The sequence below is a fragment of the Mixophyes fleayi genome, chromosome 3, assembly GCF_038048845.1.
Source record: "Mixophyes fleayi isolate aMixFle1 chromosome 3, aMixFle1.hap1, whole genome shotgun sequence".
Classification (NCBI taxonomy): Eukaryota; Metazoa; Chordata; class Amphibia; order Anura; family Limnodynastidae; genus Mixophyes; species Mixophyes fleayi.
This window is the reverse complement of record NC_134404.1, coordinates 137,556,475-137,581,094: the sequence shown is the minus strand read 5'-3', so window position 1 is coordinate 137,581,094 and position 24,620 is coordinate 137,556,475. Positions and strand designations below refer to the sequence as shown.

Genomic DNA, 24,620 nt, shown 5'->3' with positions numbered 1-24,620 from the left:
TTTTCTTGCTTTCCCAGCCCTCACTGCCCCCACATCTTAATTCTCTGCATTTCATTTTTCACTTTCTCCTTCTGTCATTTCTTCCCATTTCATCTATCTGTCCTACAGTCAACTATCTTTGTGCATACTACTTGAGCCTTTTGATACCAAACACAATGTCTCTTCCTCTCCTCAGTTGTTATTGAAGATGACAGAATAGATGAAGTACTGAAGGGGGTGTCGGACAAGTCTCCCTCCGGAGTATAAGGTGTGGAAGTGGTTGCTCTCCAGCGCTCACTATCCTCCCTGATTTGTAAGCACTTTTGGCTGTGCATGTTTGTGGACATGGAGAAGAAGGAAAGGCTTTGAGGCTGCTGGCAAATCTCCACCCTCCACCTTGATCCAGACCCTCTGCAGGTCTCCTGATGGTGCCATCTGGCTCCCCACTCCACTCAGACCTCGCCAATGACCTCCAATGTGGAGATGTCCATTTCAGCACCTTCCTATTACCCTTGTCACTGACCTCCACCCTGGGCTCTGGGGGCAGTGATAAGTCTCAACCCATGTTAAAGCCAACCCCAGAATACAGTGGGTGCTGTTGTCCCTAGCATCTGCCTGTGTGCCAAGAAGGTGCTTGTAGACTGGAGCACCATGGAGTTTGTGCCTATCAACTCCAATCCTTGCCAGGTGCTGCCTCCTCCTGCCTCACAGTGTACACCCGGGGGCTGTAGTTTGTTATAAATGCACTTTATTCTGACAATGTTTCTTTAGTGAAGTAATAATCTTTAGCTGTGAGCATATTTGTGGACACATAGGGAACCCATCTGCGCAACTGTGTTTATATATCTATATATACTTATATATCTAATAAATATATATATATATATATATATATATATATATATATATATATATATATATATATATATATATCTATATCATGTGTATATATAGGTATATATAGTATGATTTGTCATTATTAATATCATGACCCCTTCAGTCCCCCAGTAAACCAGCATCTGAACAATAATAGACTGGACAGACATTCATCCCACCTCTCATCTTGCCCTTCATGTTCAAGATACCAGCAGGTCAGAAGCAGAGCAGCTGGAGGGCGCAGAGCAGGCACAGGCTGTCCTTTTTGCTGTCCAAACCCAAGCAAGAATAAGACTTAATTTGCTCCATCTCTTGCATGAGCTTCCGAATTCATCTTGGATCCCGTCCCTTCCCAGCACGCTCCTTTTTAACAGGATCCCTTACATTTGTATTTTTATAAACAACTCTTTGTTATTAATATGAATTCTGATACATGCTGGTGACTGTGCAATATCACATCAGAGACACAGATAACTTCTGGATGCAGACTGATTGTCAGACAACTGGATTGCAGTTTAGGGCAGTTAATAGGGGGTGTCCTTATCAGGTGTTTATGTAACAGACTGCTGCCACCACCAAGAATGTGTAAATTTTGACCCAGATAATAGTGACACGCGTGCAATCAGTATGTGCTGGCATTGTTTGGTAGAATATTTACATCAAGATGCTTCTAGGACATGTTGTTCCATGTCAGATCTGTCTCTCTTATTAATATATTATATAGTATATGTTTAAATATATATACAATGCTTTATATTCTACTTAACTTGATATATATTATATATGTTCTAGTTTTACCTTAGTGCATATGTAGAAATATGCTGCACATCTCATGTATGATAACATGTTTACATTAGTTTTCTTTCTGTACATACCTGCATATTGCATATGTAGCAACTTATCATTTTCTTTCAATATTTTCATCGAGATATGAAATTATTTGCACATATTTCTATTGTATGTCCTCTGCAGAAGACATATTATCTATATGTAATATGCTGATGTGTGAAGTGAAATGTCACCTCTGCTAACTATTATGCTGCACTTCTTCTAGGCAGGATCGGTCCATAGGTACAGTCTGCTGAAGAAATCAGTGTGAGTTAGTAAGATGTGGACTGCTTGCCACCACTTTGTCTACAGTATAATTCTGTGGCTGCTGATTGTGGCCTCTTTTAGGGAATGTACAGTAACAATGGACTCCATAGTCTGAACTTTAAACCTCTGTCAGCACCTATCCCAATACGCCATCTCTGCAAAATAAATATCATCAATATCCAGATAATACAGAGATTACCCATGAACCACTGGTTAATTTGAATTAAGTGAACATGTTTAATGTGTTTTAGGATAATTTCCACCACTGTTGAACTGCAGCAGTGATGAGAGTGCTAGGAGAAGTGGTACTATACCTGTTTGCTTCTAGGTCTCTGTAAAGACTACAGAGCATCAGAACATATGGGGATAAAATTTCCACACTGCACTTTACTTTAGACCTGTCACTGGTTCACACTGATGACACTGTAGCAGCAAAAACATTTACTCATGTAAAATGTAAACTATGTTTAACTCCTCAAGTTTAAGGATAAATAGTATATATATATATATGGGTATGTATATATATATATATATATATATATATATATATATATATAAAATATATATATATATATATATATATATATATATATATATATATATATATATATATGTAATCTCATATGAATCAATCACATTTCTTTGGGGCAATTTATTGTCACCCATAGAACCCAACCTAACACTCCTAATTGTTACAGATATCCTGGTTTAAAACTGATTATGCGTGTGTATATGTATGTATATAAAAGATTGGATGGCTGTTGCAAGTCATATTTATGACTTACAATATATAAATTAAGCATGTAGCCACTAGAATTTGTATACTGTGGTTATTGTTGCTGTTATATTCCCTGGATCTATACTTATATCTCTACTAAAATTTGGGGCATGTTTAGGTCAGTCTGTGTATAGCACTTGATAAGGTTATGCATGTGTCACATGTCCTGGTGGTGGCACCTCCATTCTCTGTCTAGAATTGCTGGTGATCTCTGAAAATGAGAGTTTTAGACTGGCTAAAATATGTGGCTTGGAAATTTTATACTGCTACCTGCAACCAAGGAATGGTTTCAGGAATCCAATGCAGTCTCTGAATGTGAGATAACAGCTGTTAAACGCCTCTTTTATGGGACGTAATAGTTGTGTTTTTAATTTTGTACTTTTATTTTTTACTATTATTATTGTTATTTATTTCTTTTGTTCTTTTTCTCTTCTTTTTTATTTTTAAAAATAGCTTCTGAATCCTCTGCATGGACTTAAGAGTCAATAATTATACACCATTTTCTGATTCTGATATGGCAATGCTGTGCCATTCTGAGAATGACTCATTGTACATTAATACCATTTCAACTGTATTTGGTGAATAAATAAATAAACTCTGATCACCACTGGGGTGCATCTGTGTGTGTTTCTCTTGAGCAATTAACTGGACTAGAAGCTTTGAGAAATGAATTGTTGGATGAAAATACTTCTCATATGGTAAGTGGAATGCATTCAATATTACCAGTCAACAGAGTACTTCGGGCAACATAGTTAATTCAGGTAAAGAGAGGTAGCTGGAGTTTAGCTATAGAATTTTAGTAGGGCCATTTGTTATATTTGTTAGTCATGTAACGTAAGCTGGGAACAGGGAGATGTCATTGTTTGACTGATACATGATCTGTAGGTATGATACATTATATACGTATTTGAAAAAAGGAACCTGATGACTGAATTACTAAGAGTAACTGTAAGGAAATGGCTACTCCCCTCAAAAATACATGGTATGATTTCTTATAAAAATATATATTTAAATCTTTCATGGATAAATAAAAAGCATCGTGATTTTTCTTCCACGTTATAAAACAGAGAACTAGGCACTAAAAGAGGCTATGTTCGTCCAACAGGGTGATCAAGGCATCCCAGTTCTAAAAATTATGCAGTAATCTGGACACATTCAAGTCTTACCATTAGAGAACACAACAGTATATTATATCTCTGATAGACTAAATACAATCAATGCTATGCAAACAGTTTGGTCATGTTAGCTCTTTCTTCATGTTTGTGCTAATGCTCAATAAGTTCCACTAATTTACTTTTCTTACAATTAAAATGGGTTACTGAATGCAGAATCCAAAAGGCAACATAGAGCTCAACTTCCTTGCAGCATAATGCAGCTCAACTTCCATGCAGTATAATGAAGTTCAACTTTCATGAAGCATAATGCAAATGGTTATAGGTATCTTGTCCCATGGTAAGTGGTGAATGGAAAGCCCATATTCCACAACCAATGTACTCATTTGTTATTGTCATAGCATTGCCCCAGGACAGGACACTATTCTGGCATAAAAAGCCACCCTCACTCCACGTTTTATTAATATTTTATTAGTGCCTCATAGATTGAGCATAGTGGACACTATTAGTGGGACATGGATGATGTAATTTTTATGCTAGGATATAAAACATGACAAAAAAATTAAATTTTATTAAATATGCATGTGACATGATAAGTAATATTCAGCAGGATTAGAATGTAATAAAAATCATGCATTATTAACACTTGATTCAAGAGGAACATCATAAAACCATGAATGGATTACCAAACAGATTGCTTCACAGTTGGACAGTATCTTTTACTATAAAAAGTTACATGGCCAAAAATGGGGAGGTCTTCCATGATGATATAACTTGTGGTTAGCTGAACCTTCAATGTATTAAACTACTGTGAGTATATGGGTACTTTGATATCTCGACTGACACCAGGATTATGGAACAACACAATTTTATTTTGAGGTCAGCAGATCAAAGCTATAAAGCTAAGCTTGCAGCCTGCTTTGGTGTCTTCAGACTCCTATCTGAGTTCCATGCCTTAATCTCACGGCTCATATAATCATGCAACTGCTCCATAATAATAATGTCAGTTAATTGGGAGGATCTATGCACTCATTGTCCTGCCAAACACTGACTGCAATTTCTCCTCAGATTCTTTGCAACTATGTGTGTTGAATCCCCTGCCCGTGTTATGTTATTGAACTTTACCCTATAGGATTCAGAGTGATGGCATAATGGGCTTTCAACACAGTCTGTATTACCCCGTACTGAACACTTTCTTCAGGACTTAAAGTGTGAAAAGCTTCCAGTACTTTTCCAGTTAAAGTGGCAACTAAATATCTTGCCCATTCAAATTCTTCCACTCTGTGTAATCTCATTATAGACTCAAATATATGTAGATAAGCGCCAATGTCAGTGGCAGTCTCAATAAATGTAGGCATAACTTTATACTGGGTGCTGACATCACAGGATGTACTGGTGCTGGGGGAAATACAGGGACCCTCAGTATTGCCTGCAACACTGGCGCTCTCTAATGTAGGGGTGCCCTCTCCTCCAGTTCATCAACAAACGGAGTTGTGCTGGACTTCCCATAACAGCAGTTGGAGTACTCTCAAAAGCTGAGCTTGACTGGGTATTGCTTCCTCATCCTCATACTCAAAATTGACGTCCTCCATCCGGGGATTCACTAGATCCCAGTGGACCAAATTCTCGATCAGGTTGGGTCTCAGTTGCCGTCATGTCTATACCTCGAGTCTAGCACACTGCATGCAAATTTACTTTCCTTATTGACTTGTATGTTATCTCAGCCTGGCTCTCAAATTTCATATATATTTTAATATGGTTTCTCCTGGCAGTGCGAAATCCTAACACTGCCACCAAATGTGAGTGGATGGGTACTTTGATATCTCAACTGAAATAAAGAATTATGGTACAACACAATATTATTTTGAGGTCAGAAAAGCAGGGCTATACACCTTGAGACCCCATATCTTAACTGACTAAAATAAGTGACAAAAACATAACTTAACTATAACTTCCCAACAGTTTGGAACCCTGGCCTTGAGGAACATTAACCAGCTGATTGCCATTCTAGCTCATGCCACTAACCCTGTTCACATTATAGTAGTCTATTTTTTTTAACATTTTAATTCAATTCAGTGTAATATGATTTTATGTGTGTGCCTGTGGTCCAGAAAAGGGGGACGCAAAGTTCCTTAGTCTCCCTCTGGTGTTGCTTAATCCAGAACACTATCCAATAAAAAACCATGGTGTGAGTTAACTAAGGTGGAAGCACTGCGCTACTATTGAAGAGACAACGTTCAGATCACTCATAGACAGGACACACGCGCTAATATATCTACATACACACTCTGGCACTACAAATAGGTGTTACATTGGAGGGACTGCTGAGATTTGAGTCACCAACTCAGAATTGCTTACAAGAAGATGAGCGCCATGGCAAAGTTGTCACAAGAGTAGATATACAGCTGGTGTGAACAGCTCTCTAGAGATGCAAAACATTGCTTCGCACTCAGCGGAGAGTTGTCCAAAATTACAGATATCGAGATAACTAAAATAAATGCAGAAAGGGGGCTTGGATGCCTAGGCCTTCATTTTTGGATAGATGTGGTGATGGGTTGACCTTAACATATATTGTGTTCCTGGAGGGTCAAACCAGGTAAGATAAACAGTTACTTTCTGGCAGTATTTCATATGGTGGAGGACATCGTTGGAGAATGGTGCTGCCTGCTAAGCCTAGTGAAGATGGGAGAGTTGCTCCTGAGCTGAATTTAAGTGAGGCGGAAGAGCAATATGTGCAACTCCTGGACACTCGGAAGAGGGATGGTTCCTCCCTAGGCTTCGGTGAGGTATCAGATGTACAGAGTCAGATGTTTTTGATGGTCATGAATATGATGGTGAATACATAAGATTAAGACCCATTTCAGGTGTACTACCTGTACCCACAGAAGAAGATGCTTATGAAACATGGAAAGATACCGCCATTTTATATTTCGAAGAATGGCATTGCCCTGAAATGTTAAAAAGACAGAGGATGATGGAGAGTTTACGAGGTCCAGCGATGGAAGTTGTACAAGCTACTCGGCGGAGTGATTCCCAAGCCACTGCTTGATACTATGGTTCTGCAATAATAAGAGAATTCTGGACAATGAAAGATGTGACTAATCTAGTATATAAGTTGATGAATACATGTCAAGGGTCAGGGAAGAAGTTGTCAAAATATATCGACTAGACAAACTGATATATTGAATAGTTGAGAAGAAGGGACTGACCCTGTAGTAGATATGAGTCGAATGCGACATTTGATGAGAAGAGCATTGTCCTTGGACCCCATTGCTATAAAGTTTCAAAAGTATCTGTACAAGGAGGACAGCACCTACCTTCAACCAGTTAATACAACAGGTCAAATAAGAATAGGCATTAGTAGATGTAAGAGATGGAGTTACCAAGAAGGCCAAGATGGTCAGTTTGAAGTCAGAACCAAGGGTCAGTGTGGAGGAATTGCTGAAGATCACACAAGCTCAAAAGGAACAGATAGACCATTTATTAGCCATTCAGCTAGCCAGGGAGGCTCCCAGACCTGCATAACTACTACCTACCAACCCATCACAGAGAGGGACTGACCCCTGGAGGTGTTTTAAATGTGGCCAAATGGACCATATAGCTCAAAGATGTCCCAGTATGTGACCTACGAGACGCCACCAATAAAGATGCCTTTCTCTGAAGTCCCCGGGAAACGAGGAGGGGAGACCAGAAGACTCAGAGATTTCCCCGCACCGAGAGCCAGTGTAAAAACTATGGGGAAAGTGTTGACGTGGAACAGATTACCACCTGGCCTGGTAGGCTGAGCTCCACATGTGTATGCTCTGCTCAATGGGAAGAAGTGTACTGCCCTCTTGGATAGTGGTTCACAAGTGTCCATTGTATTTGAGAAGTGGTTTTGGGTAGAATCTGTCTGATGCGGAGGTGCACCCATTGTCCAGATTGACTATCTGGGGACTCGCGAAAGCAGCTACCCATACCTGGGATACATCACGGTGGGTTTGAAGCTCCCAAGAAGTGTAGCTGGCGTTGACAAAGAGGTACCTGTAGTAGCTTTCTTATTTCCAGACCCAGAAGGGAAAGAGAGAAATGTACACTTTATTGTCGTGATGAATGCACATCTGCTCAACACCTTGGCTCAGTCTTGCTGAGAAGCCAAAGGGAAGGAGTAGCACCGGACCCTGACTATCCACCATGTATGTTTGGCAGCAGATAGAAAGAAGGAGATTGAGGATGCTCGTAAGATCAATATAGTTGATGCCCACAGTCTACAGCTTTGTTTCAAGGGTTCAGATGCTGGCCCATTAAAAATGGGGAAACTGGTAGAAAAAATGTTGAAAAGAGAGGAAGTGTTTTATGTTGTAGTTTGGGACCTAGGACTGGCTAGAGGAGTCCACCACAAGATCTGCCTCACTGATAAGAGATCCTTCAGAGAAAGGTCAGCCCCAGCTGACTTGTATGATGTCTGAAACCATTTAAAGGGCTACTATAATAGAAAAGTCCAAAAGTCCATATTCTTCTTCTATAGTAGTAGCTAGAAAAAAAGAGTGGTGACAAAGGGATGTGTGTGAACTATAGGACTCTAAACAAAAGAATGGTACCTGACCTGTATACTGTGCAAATGGTTCTTTGTATTGGACCTCAGAAGTGGATACTATCATATCCCCATGAATCCACGAGATGAGAAAAGACAGCCTTTATATGCCCGGAAGGGTTCTGAGTTCAAACGCATGACACAAGGAGTGCCGGGGGCCCCAGCTACATTCCAAAGGCGCATCAATGAGACAGTAGGAGATATGAACTTCCGTGAAGTGATCGTATATTTAGACGATTTGATTGTTTTCGAGAAGACGTTGAGAGAACATAATGAAAGCTTACTCAAGGTCCTCTATCCTCTGAAAACCAAGGAGCTGAAACTATCCTTGGATAAGTGTAAACTGTGCCAGAAGCAGGAGAAATATGTGTGGCACATTGTCAATAGGGAGGGGATCTCTACTGATCCAGCCAAGATAGAGGCTGCAACAGAATTGCCTCGGCCTATGAAGTTGAAAGAGTTACAGTCTTTCCTGTGGTATTGTGGATACTACAGGAAGTTTGTCCCAGGTTACTCTAGAGTGGCTCAACCACTGACTGAACTGATCAAAGGTTACCCACCAATGAGAGGAGAGTCTGGTAAATCAGAAAAAAAAAATGTTATATTCGAGTCAATGACCCTTTTGGAGGAAGATGGACAAATGAGTGCAAGCTTTTTAAAAAATGGAAAGAAAGCATTACCATTCTTCTGTGGTTGCTTATGCAAATCCAGAACTGCCCTGTGTCTTGCATGTGGATGCATCTTTTGAAGGCCTGGGTGGTGTGCTGGACCAAGAACTTGAAGTACTTGAAGCCTATACATTACGTGAGCAGAAGATTGTTACCCAGAGAGAAAAACTACACAGTGCACAAACTGGAGTTCTTGGCGTTGAAATGGGATATCGTTGACCGATTACACGACTATCTGTATGGTGCTCTATACGCCTTTTCCAAGACCTAACAATTTTACTGATTTCTATGTATAATGCTGGTTTGGCAGTGATAAACAATAAGTTGTATTATGTTCTTCCGTCTTCTCTCATGAGAGGCTCAGTTGCCACACAACCTCATAAACCTGTAGAAAAGCACTATCCTCCCTAGTGTGACATCTGTGTGGGCTTCACTGTTATGGTTAAATGCTTGCTGGATTATTGCAAATAATGATGTTTCTAATCATAATTAACATTTTGCATCTACCATTTAAAAATAATTGTATAGTATATATCATTGAATTATGTAATATCTCAAGATATCATATCTTAATTAGCATTTATTTATATAGCACCTAAATATTACAGAGAATTCATGAATCACAGCAGTCCCTGTCCCATTGAAGCGTACAGTCTAAGTACTCAACAACATGGACAAATACACACTAAGATACGTTTTGTCAGGAGCAAATTAACCCACCAGTATGTTTTTGGACTGAGGGAGGAGATCAGATACAAACTCCACACAGATAGTGCCATGGTTGAAATTGAACCCATAACCCCAGTGCTGTGAGACAGATATCACAAGTGCTTGTTTGACTGCAGAACAATGAAGACTAAAATATATATTGAATTACAGCAATCAACACTGTGTAGCTCCCTGATTATAAATAGTAATTGTGACAGGATGGGTAGCCTATGCCACTCTGTCTGTTGTTGCTGGGAATCAGCTGGACTTACTTTGCCACCGTTCCCTTATGTTATCCCAAATGCGCCCTCTTGTCGCAGTAGGAGGGGCTTACAATGCTGCCACAACAGAGCTCCTTTATGGCGCTCAGAACCACGTTCCTTCTGGGTAACTGTCACTGCTAGTGTACTCCTGTGCTGGTACACTTGGGCTGGTAACTCCGGACCTCTTACTATGGATCAGGGTTGCTGTGGATGGATCCCCCCTGGCCTATTACACTGACCAGGGCTGCAGGGTAGCGGGCAGAGCGGTGGTGCTGGAGAGCTAGGTCCAAACCTCAGAAACTAATAGAAATATATACATAATGGGTGCATAATATCTAAACAAAGGTATTTATGTTTCAGCAATAATATACTGTATGTACAGTATCTAATAAACTTGCCATTGTATAAGGACATGGCACTTGCTATTCTAACATGGGGCAATGGAATGAAAGTAGTAGAAATATGTAGTTATGGTGGAAATGTTAAACTATTACTTGAGTAACAGCCAAAATCAGAATACTGCTAAATCACCTACCTGTTCTTCTATTCTCAGAATATGAATATCAGAGCTATAGGGTTTACAGCTTTATATGGAACTGGACATTAAAACAGCAGTCCCATGATTAAAAGGAGTGCCAAATCACTTATTTTTTCAAGTTATAAGAAGAATCTTTGTAACTACCATTTTTCTTTGGTTTATTTCTTCAGGCTGCTATTAACAATTTATAATTATACAATTGTCATATGACTACCATAGCAACTGCAATCACATGGTACATGATGTAGTGAGCAGAGAGGCTTTAGAATTCCCCTCTGAGTTCAATTTGCTCTGTGCACTTCTCCCCCCTCTGCTGCCTTAGATGTCTGTATTTGTACAACTGACAGCCATGCTTTGTCTGCCCTCCAGAGAGACTTTGTAAAGGAGTTAATGATTTGAGGAGGACAGCTAAGAAAAATGATGCATGCTTAAAAGTTACTTAAATGGCTATTTAAAGAAAAAAAAGGCCTACATGGACTTGCTACTTTAACATTAACACAGGATCTTCTGGTGAGCCTCAAAGCTGTATATTTGACACATGGAAAACATTGGAAATGCAACTTTATTGCCCTATGATAACCAAATCTGTCCATATTGTGGATTATTGTGTATTTATGGTATAAAACATAAGAGTTACCTAACTATATTATTTTTGACTCTAAAGTAGTCTCTTATTGTTTATTTACTAGTGGGCTCTGGTATACATCACGTCTGATACTAGATAAATCAGTAAATTAAATAGATTCTACCAAACAGCTACAAACAGTGGAACAACTATTTTTTTGACCAGAAATTCATAAAAATTCTGCCTATGTATTCACTGTACATTATGCTTCAGTAAGTGTATATAATGTAGAGATGAGCGGGCTCGGATATCTGAAATCCGAGCCCACCCGAACGTTGCCGATCCGAGCCGGATCCGAGACAGATCCGGGTATTCCCGCCAATTGCAAAACTGAAACCGAGGCTCTGAGTCATAATCCCGCTGTCGGATCTCGCGATACTCGTATTCTATAAATTCCCCGCTAGCCACCGCCATCTTCACTCGGGCATTGATCAGGGTAGAGGGAGGTTGTGTTAGGTGGTCCTCTGTCCTGCTATATCTCGTGCTGTGCTGTGCTGTGCTGTGCTGTTCAGTTCTGTGCTGTGCTGTGCTGTGCTGTGTTCTGCTCAGTCCAGTGGTGCTGTGTCTTGTGCTCTGTCCTTCTGAGTTCAGTGGTGCTGCTGGGTCCTGTGCTGTGTCCTGTTCAGTCCAGTGGTGCTGTGTCTTGTGCTCTGTCCTTCTAAGGGCATTGTTATTTCCCCATTATTCCCAAGTTATAAAATTTTGTTAAAAAAGTTATAAAAAAAAAAATAATAATTATAAAAAAAAGAAATTAAAAAAAAATATCCAAAAACAATCCTGCAGTATAAGTCCATTGGTACTGCAATATTACAAAGTTCACTGATTCTGCAGTATAAGTCCATTGGTACTGCTATATTACAAAGTTCACTGATTTAGCAGTATAAGTCCAGTGGTACTGCTATATTACAAAGTTCACTGATTCAGCAGTATAAGTCCAGTGGTACTGCAATATTACAAAGTTCACTGATTCTGCAGTATAAGTCCATTGGTACTGCTATATTACAAAGTTCATTGATTCAGCAGTATAATTCCAGTGGTACTGCTATATTACAAAGTTCACTGATTCAGCAGTATAAGTCCAGTGGTACTCTCCTGTGCCGCATATAGTTTTTAAAGGCTTTGCCGAGTGTGTGTGGCTTAGGGGTACGCTCTCTTGTGCTACATATAATGGAAAACAAAAAATTTGGAGGATAAAGTAGGGAAAGATCAAGACCCACTTCCTCCTAATGCTGAAGCTGCTGCCACTAGTCATGACATAGACGATGAAATGCCATCAACGTCGTCTGGCAAGCCCAATCTCCTAGTATAGGGCATGTAAAATCCAAAAAGCCCAAGTTCTCAAAAAGTAGCAAAAAGAGAAACTTAAAATCATCTGAGGAGAAACGTAAAGTCGGCAATATGCCATTTACGACATGTAGTGGCAAGGAACGGCTTAGGCCCTGGCCCGTGTTCATGACTAGTGGTCCAGTTTATAAGTTATAAACACTACACTTGATTGCTTGAGCCTTTAAATGAAAAAGTCACTTTTCATTGCACGAATATTTGCAACAGGGACAGTTTTTTTGTTAACAAAGTCAACAAATAACACTTCGACGCTGTCTGTCTTTCACATACTTGATGGGATCTCAATGATGAATGCTCTGTACCATGGTCGTCTAAAACAAGAGTTATTGACGTGCTATAACTACTGTAGTTTTTATAAATTATAAACACTACACTTGAAAGTTGGAGGAGGTATTGTGGCCCCGGTACCAAATTGGGTACCGGGGCCACTCCACTATGCAGTCCAGATAGAGGCGTATCAGATATTAAACAACGTTGACTGTTGCTGCCAAATCATAAATTAATGAAAATGACCTGTCATCGTCAAAAACAAGAGGTATTGACACGCTCGAACTACACCCTGTATATGCTGCAGAGGATGTAGGATCAGGCAGCTGTGCAGTGGAATTCAGACCATTTGAAGGCGGAGGTATTGTGGCCCCGGTACCAAATTGGGTACCGGGACCACTCCACTATGCAGTCCAGAAAGCTACCTCGGTGAAACGTTTTGGACTAAAAACAATATTGTGAGGTGTTCAGAATAGACTGGGAATTAGTGGAAATGATTTTTATTGAATGTTATTGAGGTTAATAATAGCGTAGGAGTGAAAATAAACCAAAAAACTTGATTTTAACACTTTTTATGTTTTTTTCAAAATAAATCCGAATCCAAAACCTTAAATCCGAACCAAAACCTTTCGTCAGGTGTTTTGCGAAACAAATCCGAACCCAAAACCTCAAGCAAATCCGAATCCAAAACACAAAACACGAGACACCAAAAGTGGCCGGTGCACATCCCTAGTATAATGGTGTGTGACTTCATATAGCCACAAAAAGTAAGAGAAAGGCATATGTTGCATTATATCGTTGACTTGCATATAATGGTCAAGGTGCATGAGATGTATTTATACAAATATTGCACTTGAAATCATTGTATTTCTAGGTTGCATGCAGGTCTATTGAGCCCCTTATTTTCATAAGAGATTAATTCAAGGTACGTTTGTGGGATGGTTTATCTGTACCGCTAATTATAGTCACAACTTATGCTGAACATTCTGTTGTTTATGGAAAAATTATGTCAAGTTAGAAATAATGAAAAACATATCTTTTGTTGTAAGGAAGAATGATTGTCTAAGAAAAATAGTCTTAGGAAATGGAGCCCAACATGAACAGATTTTAGACCAACAATAATTGGGTTGGGCACCAATTATCGGCTGTAGTAAATCTGACAGCAGTTTGAGCAATAGGAGAAGTGTGATTTTCACCTGGAGGGGAGAACGACTGCTTGTAATGACTGTTACAAACAATTCCGCCGAATGAACATTCTGGCGCCTGCAAATTATGTCAGGTTAAAGTGCGACCTAGACATTCTCGCTATTAAGGTGGCCAGCTAAGGAACCGCCGCCTCTACAATGTAGACTAAACATTATAGAGTTTCCTGGCTGCTGACCTGCTCCTGTACTTTGTTCCTGTACTTCTGGATAAATCCTTCAGTGTATGACACTTGGCTTGTTTTTTGGATCGTGTTTTATTGCTGGTGACCTTGACTTCTGCCTGTGAGTAGAATATCCTGCTTTTATGCCGGACCTGACCCTTTGCCTGGACCCCACCTCGCTGCCTGTTTTTGCCCTGTGACCTCGGCCTGTCCTTGATTACACTTATCTCCTGCCGTCCTCCCCTTGCCCGCACTATGGTTATATCCATAAGCTTGTACTATGCAGAGTATAAGACCTGGGGGTATCTGAGTACCTGTGAGTGTAACAAGCTCTACGTAAAGGCAGCTGCTATAGGTGAAGACCTCTATCACCTGTTCTACAAGCCTATGACAATAACTATTAGCCGTGACAACTGTATGCAGTTCACCCGCTTTGTGACCTTGCATTGCAGAGCAGCATAACAGGGGACATACCAACTGTCCCTGCAGTGAGAACAAAGTCTTGATTGTGTGGGACAGTGGGACACAAAAGAGAGTCACACAATGCCCCCCCCCCATAGTTTTTAATTTCCTACCCTCCCTCTGCCATGTATTTAATTTTCTCCATGCCCCAGAGCTTATTTTCCATCCTTACTGGTAATTAATTTCCCACTCTCACTTACACCCACCCTTTTGCAGTTCATCCCACTCACTAGTTTAGAATTAATCTCCTCATACAAACCTCAGTTTATATAATAATTCTGGTAAATATATACACATTGATCTTCTTACACAGTGCAAAGTGTGTATAATACAGTATCAATACTATTATAGATGATCTATAGTATTTTATTAATACTGTAATATATACTCTGTGCACTGTATGAGTAGATCAATGTGTATCTATCTCTAGAACATTATTAAATCACAAATATAATGTGCCTCACCTTCTCTGTGTTATGGCAGTCACTAAGATGCCTGGCAGTGGATGCTCTAGCCCCTAGACCTGGAATGTCGTTGCTAAAGCAGGCAAAAAGGAGTCTTCATGATTATTCTGCCCGGAACGCTGATTGGATGAGTGGAGAGGAGTTAGCATTCTCCACTAACTTTACTCAACTTCTCTACAGTAATAGTTCTTCTTAAAACAGAAGTAACCACAGGCTACTAAATACTTTTCAACTACTAGTATTAGGGTATAGAACTATAGAATGACGCTGACTTTTCAAAGCAGAGGAACAGCCCAAGATACAGAGCCACAAACACATTGTAGACAACTGTTTCAATCTTAACACATCTCCTTGGAGGACACCCCATTTACCTCAATGCATTGTATTGCGATGAACACAAGTAAATGTAGTTGCCAACATCTTAAAAACTACTTTGCAACGTAACCGTTATTGAACACAAGTGCACATGCTAGTGAGTATGCCACACCTATTTATATGTTAAAAAAAATCTATAGTAAGTACATATTCTTATCCTATAAGGATATTCTTGATAAAATAAGTAAATCCTCTTTGTTTGGTACTTCCTTATGTAACCCCCTGTCACAGTGTGTGTGGTCCTGGGTGCATGGGTTAGGTAGTGCACCTCCTTCTCTACGCCCTGGCTAGCTTGTGGCATGTGTAGCATGTGTGTAGTGTGAGCTTCCCTGCTCACTCTACAGGAAGTTCCCACCCTGTTGGCTGTTAGCAGCATTAGAAGCATAGATAAGAACAGTGGACTGGGGGTGTCGTTATGTGTCTGGGGAAGTGGCATGATGTGGATCGGGAGGGCGTGATAAGTGTAATATTTTATTATAATGTATGTATCAACACACCATGTTGACCACGCCCCCAACATAATGAGGCAACGCCCTTGGTGGTGCTGCTGCTGTGCGCTAGCACACAGGCTTTATCCTGCTTATCAACAGAGGTGACCCTGTATGCTTTATATGCCAGGGCTGTTTTTTAGTCCCAGTCTGGCCCTGCCACCAGTTCTAAGCAACTTCTGCATAGTGGCTACACAGAAGTGTTTCAACTTGCAGCTAGGATCGGGTACTGGATAGACACAGAGGAGTGATGTCACTTTCCCACTTCATCGGAGCATCTGCTTCTGTCAGCAGATTGAAGGTACAAGCACCACTGCTCAGTTCCTTTCTGTTAGCAGCAAAAAAATTGATTGTAAGGCAGGATCTGCTACAGTAACTATACTGCCTGTATCTTCAGGCTTTAATTAACATGTCGGGTATTAAATGCATGTATCAGGGTCCAAAATATAACATTTGTCATGGATACTATTTACTAGTTAGGTGCAGCTAACAGATTCCCACATGGTCTAGGTGGAAATCACACATTCTTCTTCAATGACCCTATACCCCCCAAACAAGATAAAAGTAAACTATAAAGCAGTAATAAATATTTAAAACCTGAAATACCCTAACTCACTTGCCTTGGCCAGTACTTATTTAAAGAAACTCAGTTAGTAGTCTGTTTGCATAAATCTAAATTAACTTTAATTAACACAGAGAAGGAGCAATATTTACCCCTTATTTGGGGAGCAGCAGTGGACAGCAGGTCTGAGGTCTTAAGGTATATTTACTAAACTGCGATTTTGAGAAAGTGGAGATATTGCCTATAGCAACCAATCAGATTCTAGCTGTCATTTTGTAGACTGTACTAAACAAATAATAACTAGAATCTGATTGTTTCTATAGGCAACATCTTCACTTAATTAAACTCGTAGTTTAGTAAATATACCGCCTTATCAAAGATTTTCTATGGAATTAAGGCCAGATCTCTGTCTGGCCAAATTTTCATTTTAAACCAACCCAGCACCATGCTTGCAGCGTGCATTGGATCATTTTCCCCAGTTTGAGCCTTTTCGCACAGGTTAGTAGTTTTTTATTCAGGAGTTTTATGTAATGTTCATCAATCCTGACAAGATTGCTAGTCCCTGCCATTAAAAATCATCCATATAACATGAGGCTACCACTTCCACACCATGGTGGGGAAAGTGTTTCCAAGGGCTACTACTAGGCATGAATTAGAGGATGGAGGGTGAGTGAGGAGGGAATGAATTACAGGATGAAGGGTGAGTGAGAGGGGAATGAATTACAGGAGGGAGTGTGAGCTAGGGGGGATGAATTACAGAATTGAGGGTGAGTGAGGGGAGAATGAATTGCAGGGTGGAAGATGAGTGAGGGGGGAATGAATTACAGGATGGAGGGTGAGCGAGGGGGGATGAATCACACGGTTGGCAAGAGAGATGGAGGAATGAATCAGAGGACATTGTATCTTGTCCAGCAGTAACTTCCTTAGATATTGTTTTTATTTATCATCTCCTGATAATGCTGTGTCCTAATTAAGATGTATTTATTTCTAATGCAGTTTCCTTAGCGCTGTCATTTAGTTAGCATTAAAAATACGTTTTCTTTGGTCAATGACTTTTCTATCCTGTTATTACTTGTTCTTTCTCTCACTCTATCTCTGATTTGATTTTTCTCCTTATTTCAGTCCTGTGATGCTTTCACTCTCTATTACTGTTACCGTAGAAACTCGATATCCGAGCATTCCCTCTGCCTCCAATGGACAACTCACTAACATTACTTCCACTGATTGGTCCAGCAGCGAGAATCACTCCTGATTGCTGCCTGTCAGTATTCATAGATGTATGTTACTACATAGACAAGTTAATCCTAAATAATATACAGTAATTTTTCAAATAAGAGTTTTGCACTAATGAAGAGGTTGCAGAGGGCTGAAGCTTTGCCTTAGGTGTCTAGTATGGCCCTGGTATTACCTGGCTGGTTTGTCCATACATATCACTTAGTATTTAGGCCAAAAAGTTCCACTTTAGTCTCATCAGACCCCAAGATTTCCTGCCATCTCCATCACTGCAGTATCGTCTAGATGTTTTTTTCTTTTCATTCAATTAGGCCATTTTAGTGCCTTGGAAATTACTGATTTATATTCTATGGCTGCCATTGACTGCTATCATGTTCATTGTTAGGCTGGGTACACACTACAGCAAAATTCTAATGATGCAATATTTTTAGCAATTTTACCATTGACTGAAAAAGAAAGTCCTGATCAGCACTCCGATTCATGTGTACACACTATACACATTTTACAAGATTTACCTTTAGATCTGTGCTCATAACCATCGGCTGAAAAGATCCTGGGGTAAATTTATCAAGTTGAGAGTTTTCTGGCGGGTTTGAAAAACCAATCAGATTCTAGCTATCATTTATTTAGTACATTCTACAAAATGATAGCTAGAATCTGATTGGTTGCTATAAGCAACATCTCCACTTTTCAAACCCGCCGGAAAACTCTCAGCTTGATACAGTCTCTGTACACCCTATAGAGATCACACCCCAAGCCTCAACAACCTGTCACTTTTACTCTGCTCAAAAACAACAGGCAGCTGTTTTGTCACTAATGAATCACTTGTTCCTCAGTGGCAGACACTATCTTTCAAACCATTACTTTTGGCATGCTCCAGAGGTGAAGCACACATCTGCAATGGAGCATTACACCTACATAGTTTATGTTTTTACTAACATGAATGGCCCAGCTTCCAAAATGCCCCCTGTATGAAAAGATGACTACTGTCAGGGTGTTCAATTTATTTATGCACGATTAAGTCCCTCATTCATAAATTACTTCCCGCCTAAGAGTAAATTCATGTACAGATCCTTCAACTTGCTCAGTGGGAGATACCACAGCCCAAGAACAAAGTACGTGACAATAATCTTCTTTTTCGTTAGTGATGGTGTAATTCCTCAACCTTAATAGAAGTGAGTTGTGGGGTTGTTGCCCATTGGTGGAGTGTAGCTATAATCGGTCATATGACCTTTTTCTGTTTAAAAATACTGTATTATATTGTTTAATAATCATGTGAAACTGCAAGAACTTTGTCCCTTCCATTACTTTGTACTCCGGAAGTGTATCTGGGAACTTACTGCTCATTTCTCTCCAGCTGGAACACTTCAAGCGCATCCAGACCCCCTGTGAGGATACCACCCTTAGCTGGGATGGAAGTTACCCTCTGTGGGATTCAACTCACTCGGGTAGACCAGGATATATCTAAAATAAGACTTTATTACGACAGCACAACACCACAAGACGTTCACAAGTTACAGGGTAAATGGTAGCACGTATCCTCCAGCAGCCTCCTGCAGTCAGCACTCCAAAGTCATAATCTCTGTCCCTTTCAGGGTCTTATCCTCCCGCAATATTACCACTACCGTTTAGCAAAACAGTTATGGTGTCTCCTAGCCTGGGTTACTAGCTCACATCAACCCTGTCCTGGTAGGGTTCCCTCCAGTGGCACCACAGTCCTGGCCCAGAGTCCTTTTCACTCATGTCTTCTACACCAGGATCTTCCAAACTAGCCTCGCTCTCCTGGCATTCTCCTCCCCTATATTATTTTCGCTGTACCCAGGAAGTAGGGTCAAATGTCTCAAAACTCCCCTTTACAGAAGGGGCCTCCCAGTCAACAATTTAGCTGCTAGACATACTGTCCCTGTTACCTTGATTAGACAATAGAATGGCTTGACTCAATTAGCTGTTTTGGCTGGATACACTACACATGGGGTTACAATAGTACATCAAGGAATGACACTGCACGCTTACATGGAACAATAAGACTTTTGACACATTATATCAGCAGGGTTACACAATATAAGTCTGTGATACCTTTTGATACAATTACATTTATATTGACACATATTGATACATTTCCCCATGCTATTTTAACCAATATATTACTGTGGAGGCACATTACATATGAGTAGTTCTAACCTCATTACCTCTCAGGTTATCTGTTGACCTAGCTAATTAACATGGGCTGCCAGCTAGTTAACTCAGACATTGTTCTGATTACAAACCTCATCTCAGCTGCACCCCATACAATACACATTTGAGACAAATGGTAATTACATTAGCTAGCACAAGCAAAATGACTGCTGTTGTTCTGATATTTTCACACAGTATGGCAATATTGTTTCTATTTATACTACATACAATATCACAGGTAATAGTATGGGCAAAATGTATCCAAAAACATGAAATAATAATACACATAATACACCAATGCTCTGGTATATATACTTAGACTGGGCCAAGGATTAAAAAGTACAATAAACTGCGAGAAACGGGTGATGATTACATAGTTCTCAGTCCAGTAGCACCCCGTTTCCTCACACCCCCGGACACCAGCTCCTCCAATGACAGGTGACGTCAAGCTAATTCATACTTAGAGATAAATTGTCATTTCAATTCTGCAGAGTGCATACACACTGCAGAATTGGAACGACATTGTTCCATAATTGAACAAGATTTTAGTTCAGTTTAAAAATCTCGTTCAACGATACGATGGCCTTTGGAACGATAATCGATCATCATTGCAGGGCACACATTACTGTGATATCAGGCCAACTTACAGTTTTCCTCAAAGTACCTTCTCTTGTATGGTAAATAAGTTGAGGGCGGCATCCTGATCTATGTGGTGCGGCTGTAATTTCACAATTCCTTTACTTCTGTAAAATGAGCTCTGAAGGATGTTTGATGCCTTTGTGATTCCTAAATTTGTGCCTCCTTATAATCATCTTTTGTCCTTATTTGAATATTTGTGGAGAGTTTCTATCATGCTCTAGGCCCTCAGAAAAAGATGGATTATATTTACAAAAGAATTGATTAGGTGATCTGTTACTTTCTTACACAGGTCAATGAACAAATTGTGAGATACTTGAGGTAATGTGTTCCATCTGTTCAAATTTGAGTTTGAATTTACAAGTGATATGAATACTTTTTACATTTAATCATTTCTTTTTTTATTTTTAGTAATTTGTGAATATGTTTTGGAATATTTATTTTGTTTGGACATGGTAGTCAAAATAGAGAAATTCTGTAACTTAATTTGCAAATTCTCCCAAAATTTGCAGAATAATTTATGCCCACTGAAGATTCAGTCCAATCACAATGCATGGAGCATAAAGAGGCTAATCAGCAAGCATCAACAAACATGACATGTCTATAGCCTTATAAAAGGCTCTCACACACATTGTTCCCTGATTGAAGTCAGAAATTTGGCTATACCATGCAATATTTCACAAGAAAAACAGTAAAGTTGAATTTAATGAAGGGGGTAGTTCTAAAGTGGTAGGAGGTTGAACTTTAATATGACACACATTTACATTTCCTACTTTCCAACCTTTTTTGTGGAGAACCCAGAGGGGAGGTTAACTGCAACTGCGGTGGGGGCGAGGTGACACGAATCGCATGAATTTGGCCCTGCCCCTGCAATGCCATACTGCGATGAATCGCGTCATAGAGGCCTTCATCTCACTCACTACACTAGGAATTGGGCCTCTGTGGGAGAATGCCTGCTCTCCCCGAAGTCTCTCCGGATATTCTGGGAGAGCGGGCAAGTTTGACACATATGCACTGGACAATCCTTCAGATTTTTCCTCCTCTCCTCAAACCTGGGAGCACTTTTGACTTACAGAGAAGTCTCCTTCCACAGGGAGTAAGCATGCTGCTTGAAGTGCGCCAGGGTGACTGTGTACATGCTTGCAGACCAGATCCTATTGAATAGTTATGCCATACAATAGAATCTGTAGCGATTCACTGGAGGGAACTGGACACCTTGATGGGCCATAGACCTCCAATTGGTTAACCTTGAACTAAAGTGTCATAATATGTATTATTTCAAGGTTTCAATAAGTTTCTAATGCTTTTCTAAAGTGTTCTGTAACTAGCAAGAAACTAAAAAACATTCATCCCAGAAGTACACCCACACAACACATGACGAACGGTTATGTAATATTTCAGCTGTAAGATATAAATAGTACCAGGATATTATAGTTTAAATGTGCAGTGTGCTGCTATCTGCTGGGCTGGAGATTTGAAGAAGTCTCCCAGGTGCACAGAAGAATAAACGGGGAACATAACCTCCTTAGCTTACATCCAACACACTGGGAATATTGCCTGGGATTAGGATGTGGAGATTTGCTGATATCTGGATCAATGATCCTAAAATCTAGTGTACTTTTAAAGAGCCTTATATCAACATAAAGGTCTTTATGAGACCAAAGACCACACTTTAATTCTGCACTGCAATTCTATTCACCAGTTAGAACAAAATAACAACAGTATTAAAAAAAGATGCAAAGATAAGAAAAGTGAGTGACAAGGGAACTGTCAGTTATGAGGACAGACTGCCACACGCATGCTCTGGGAAGTCTGACCTTGTGTCTCACTGAAATGTTTCCATCCTGAAACAATATTACGTCTTCCACAGGATAGCAGGGCCCTCCCTTGTTATAGGTTTGATACCTGGGGAGGAAAAGAAACATGTTTTGAACTAATGCAGACTCCCTACAAAAAGGATACTGAAAGGTACGCCAATTTTTTTGCGTAAGATACACATTTCTTTACTGCATGTGCAGAAAAGATGTATCTGTATATGTCCATATCATATTATTGAGTAATGTTGTCTATTTGCATTACTTAATTGATTTTTTCTGTTTGGACTAGTGCAAGGAAGAAATAAAAAAACAACATATGTATGGATGTTTGTATTCAATTACATTGTATATGGGAAATGCAACTTTCTCATTTATTAATAACACTGACATTATTCTCTCTCCTGTACATGACATTTCATTACATTATTATATTGTGCACAAATAATGTAATGCTACTTTAGCATTTACTACTAATACGGTCAGGCCACATCTCTACATCTTTATGGGGAGCAAGCATACATGCCTGGTAAAAATACTACTGTTTCCGAGACACATTTTAAATCCAACTCAACATATACACACCAGTACTAGGTACTTCTCTTCAGAGAGGCTGTTCCTATGTATTAGTTAGAAGCCGGACAGACTAAGATTTTGTTTATGTTTTATTTTACACATGGTTGATGCATAGAAGTGCAACCATTTACCCCAGGGAACGGCACCCATAACCCGATCTTGTGACAATATACACACACACACCTTGTATGTAGTTAGGGTCATGACAGTGGGGTTGAAGGGAGCTTGGGTAACGCAGAAACACTTAGGGGAAGATTCAATTCAGAGTGAGGTGCTTCAGGTGCACATATCGCTGGCTACTTCAGTAAGAAACCTCAGCTCATTTTTCTGCGCACCTCTATGGGACGTAAGGGAAAATGAGCAGAGATTTCTGTAAAAACTCTGAAGCAATGTGTCTCCGTGGACTGTTCCAGAGACACATGGCATTACCTAGTGCGAAATTGAATTTGCCCCTTAGAATGGTAAATACCTAAAAATTCTGTGTAAACCCTGTTTACTGACACTGTAAAAGATAGTGAATTTCAATAAATGATTGTGCCTGGGTGCAGCATGGCAGAACTCTATGTTATGTTATAAGTTTCTAATCTCAGAGCCATCGTGATATGTGATATATAATATACACAAAATAAGAGGATTGCAACAGTCATAAGACCACATGCAAGTAATGCAGACAATATAGCAGAGACACTGCAGTGGATATTGACAAAAAGATCATAGGATAGGTGCCATGGTTTTCCAGCTCTGCTACAAAGGCATTTGAGTAAGTGGGTGATATATTACACTTCACTGTCAAGCTTTCTCACTGTAAATACAAGTACTTGAACAGAAAGAAAATTAATTATACGAATCATTACCCCATAGGACAGCACGGTGGCTAAGTGGTTAGCACTTCTGCCTCACAGCGCTGGGGTCATGAGTTCAATTCCCGACCATGGCCTTATCTGTGTGGAGTTTGTATGTTCTCCCCATGTTTGCATGGGGGTGCTCCGGTTTCCTCCCACACTCCAAAAACATACTGGCAGGTTAATTGGCAGCTATCAAAATTGACCCTGGTCTCTGTCTCTCTGTGTGTGTATGTTAGGGAATTTAGACTGTAAGCTCCAATGGGGCAGGAACTGATGTGAATGAGTTCTCTGTACAGCGCTGCGGAATCAGTGGCGCTATATGAATAAATGGTGATGATGATGATGATAGCTTCCATTTCCTTAAAATGAGGAGGCATAGGTGTATACCAAGAGTGTATACCTCATTACCAAGAGTTACTTCATGAATTGGCTTTGGAATTTACATAGAGTATATTTAGGGTTACCCCAGTGATCATGGGATAACGCAATGTTAGTATCTCACTATCAATACTCAAAAAAATTGCCCATTTGGGTTTAGAATTAAGCCTACCCTTCTGACTGTAGTTCATGCTAATCTTGGAGACACAACAGGATATTTCAAGAGAATGCAGCCACAAATCATATCATTGGCAGGTTGTGCAGATTGTAAATTTTTCAAGTGCTTTTTTACCAGTCACAATGATTAGAATATTTATTTTTACCAATATGATATACCTACTTTTTTATCGCTAACCTCATTGATCGAGGCTGTCACTGGTCTTGAATCTAATTATCAGGTCACGATCCAAAATCCTGTAA

The 24,620-nt window shown here is 39.9% G+C and overlaps 1 protein-coding gene and 1 long non-coding RNA gene across 2 annotated transcripts in view; one reads left to right on the top strand and one right to left on the bottom strand.

The window, feature by feature from the left end:
• CAMK2N2 (calcium/calmodulin dependent protein kinase II inhibitor 2) overlaps positions 1 to 2,501 on the top strand; it is a 7,396-nt gene extending 4,895 nt beyond the window's left edge. Inside the window, exon 2 of the mRNA XM_075202432.1 lies at positions 176 to 2,501. Coding sequence (XP_075058533.1) covers positions 176 to 246 — 71 coding nt within the window. The 3' untranslated portion in view covers positions 247 to 2,501. The remainder of the gene's footprint in view (positions 1 to 175) is intronic.
• Positions 1 to 24,620, bottom strand: part of LOC142144056 (uncharacterized) — a 27,421-nt gene extending 2,801 nt beyond the window's left edge. Inside the window, exons 1-2 of the long non-coding RNA XR_012689646.1 lie at positions 24,541 to 24,620; positions 22,405 to 22,492 (exon numbers count right to left, since the gene is read on the bottom strand). This is a non-coding gene — a long non-coding RNA (uncharacterized LOC142144056). The remainder of the gene's footprint in view (positions 1 to 22,404; positions 22,493 to 24,540) is intronic.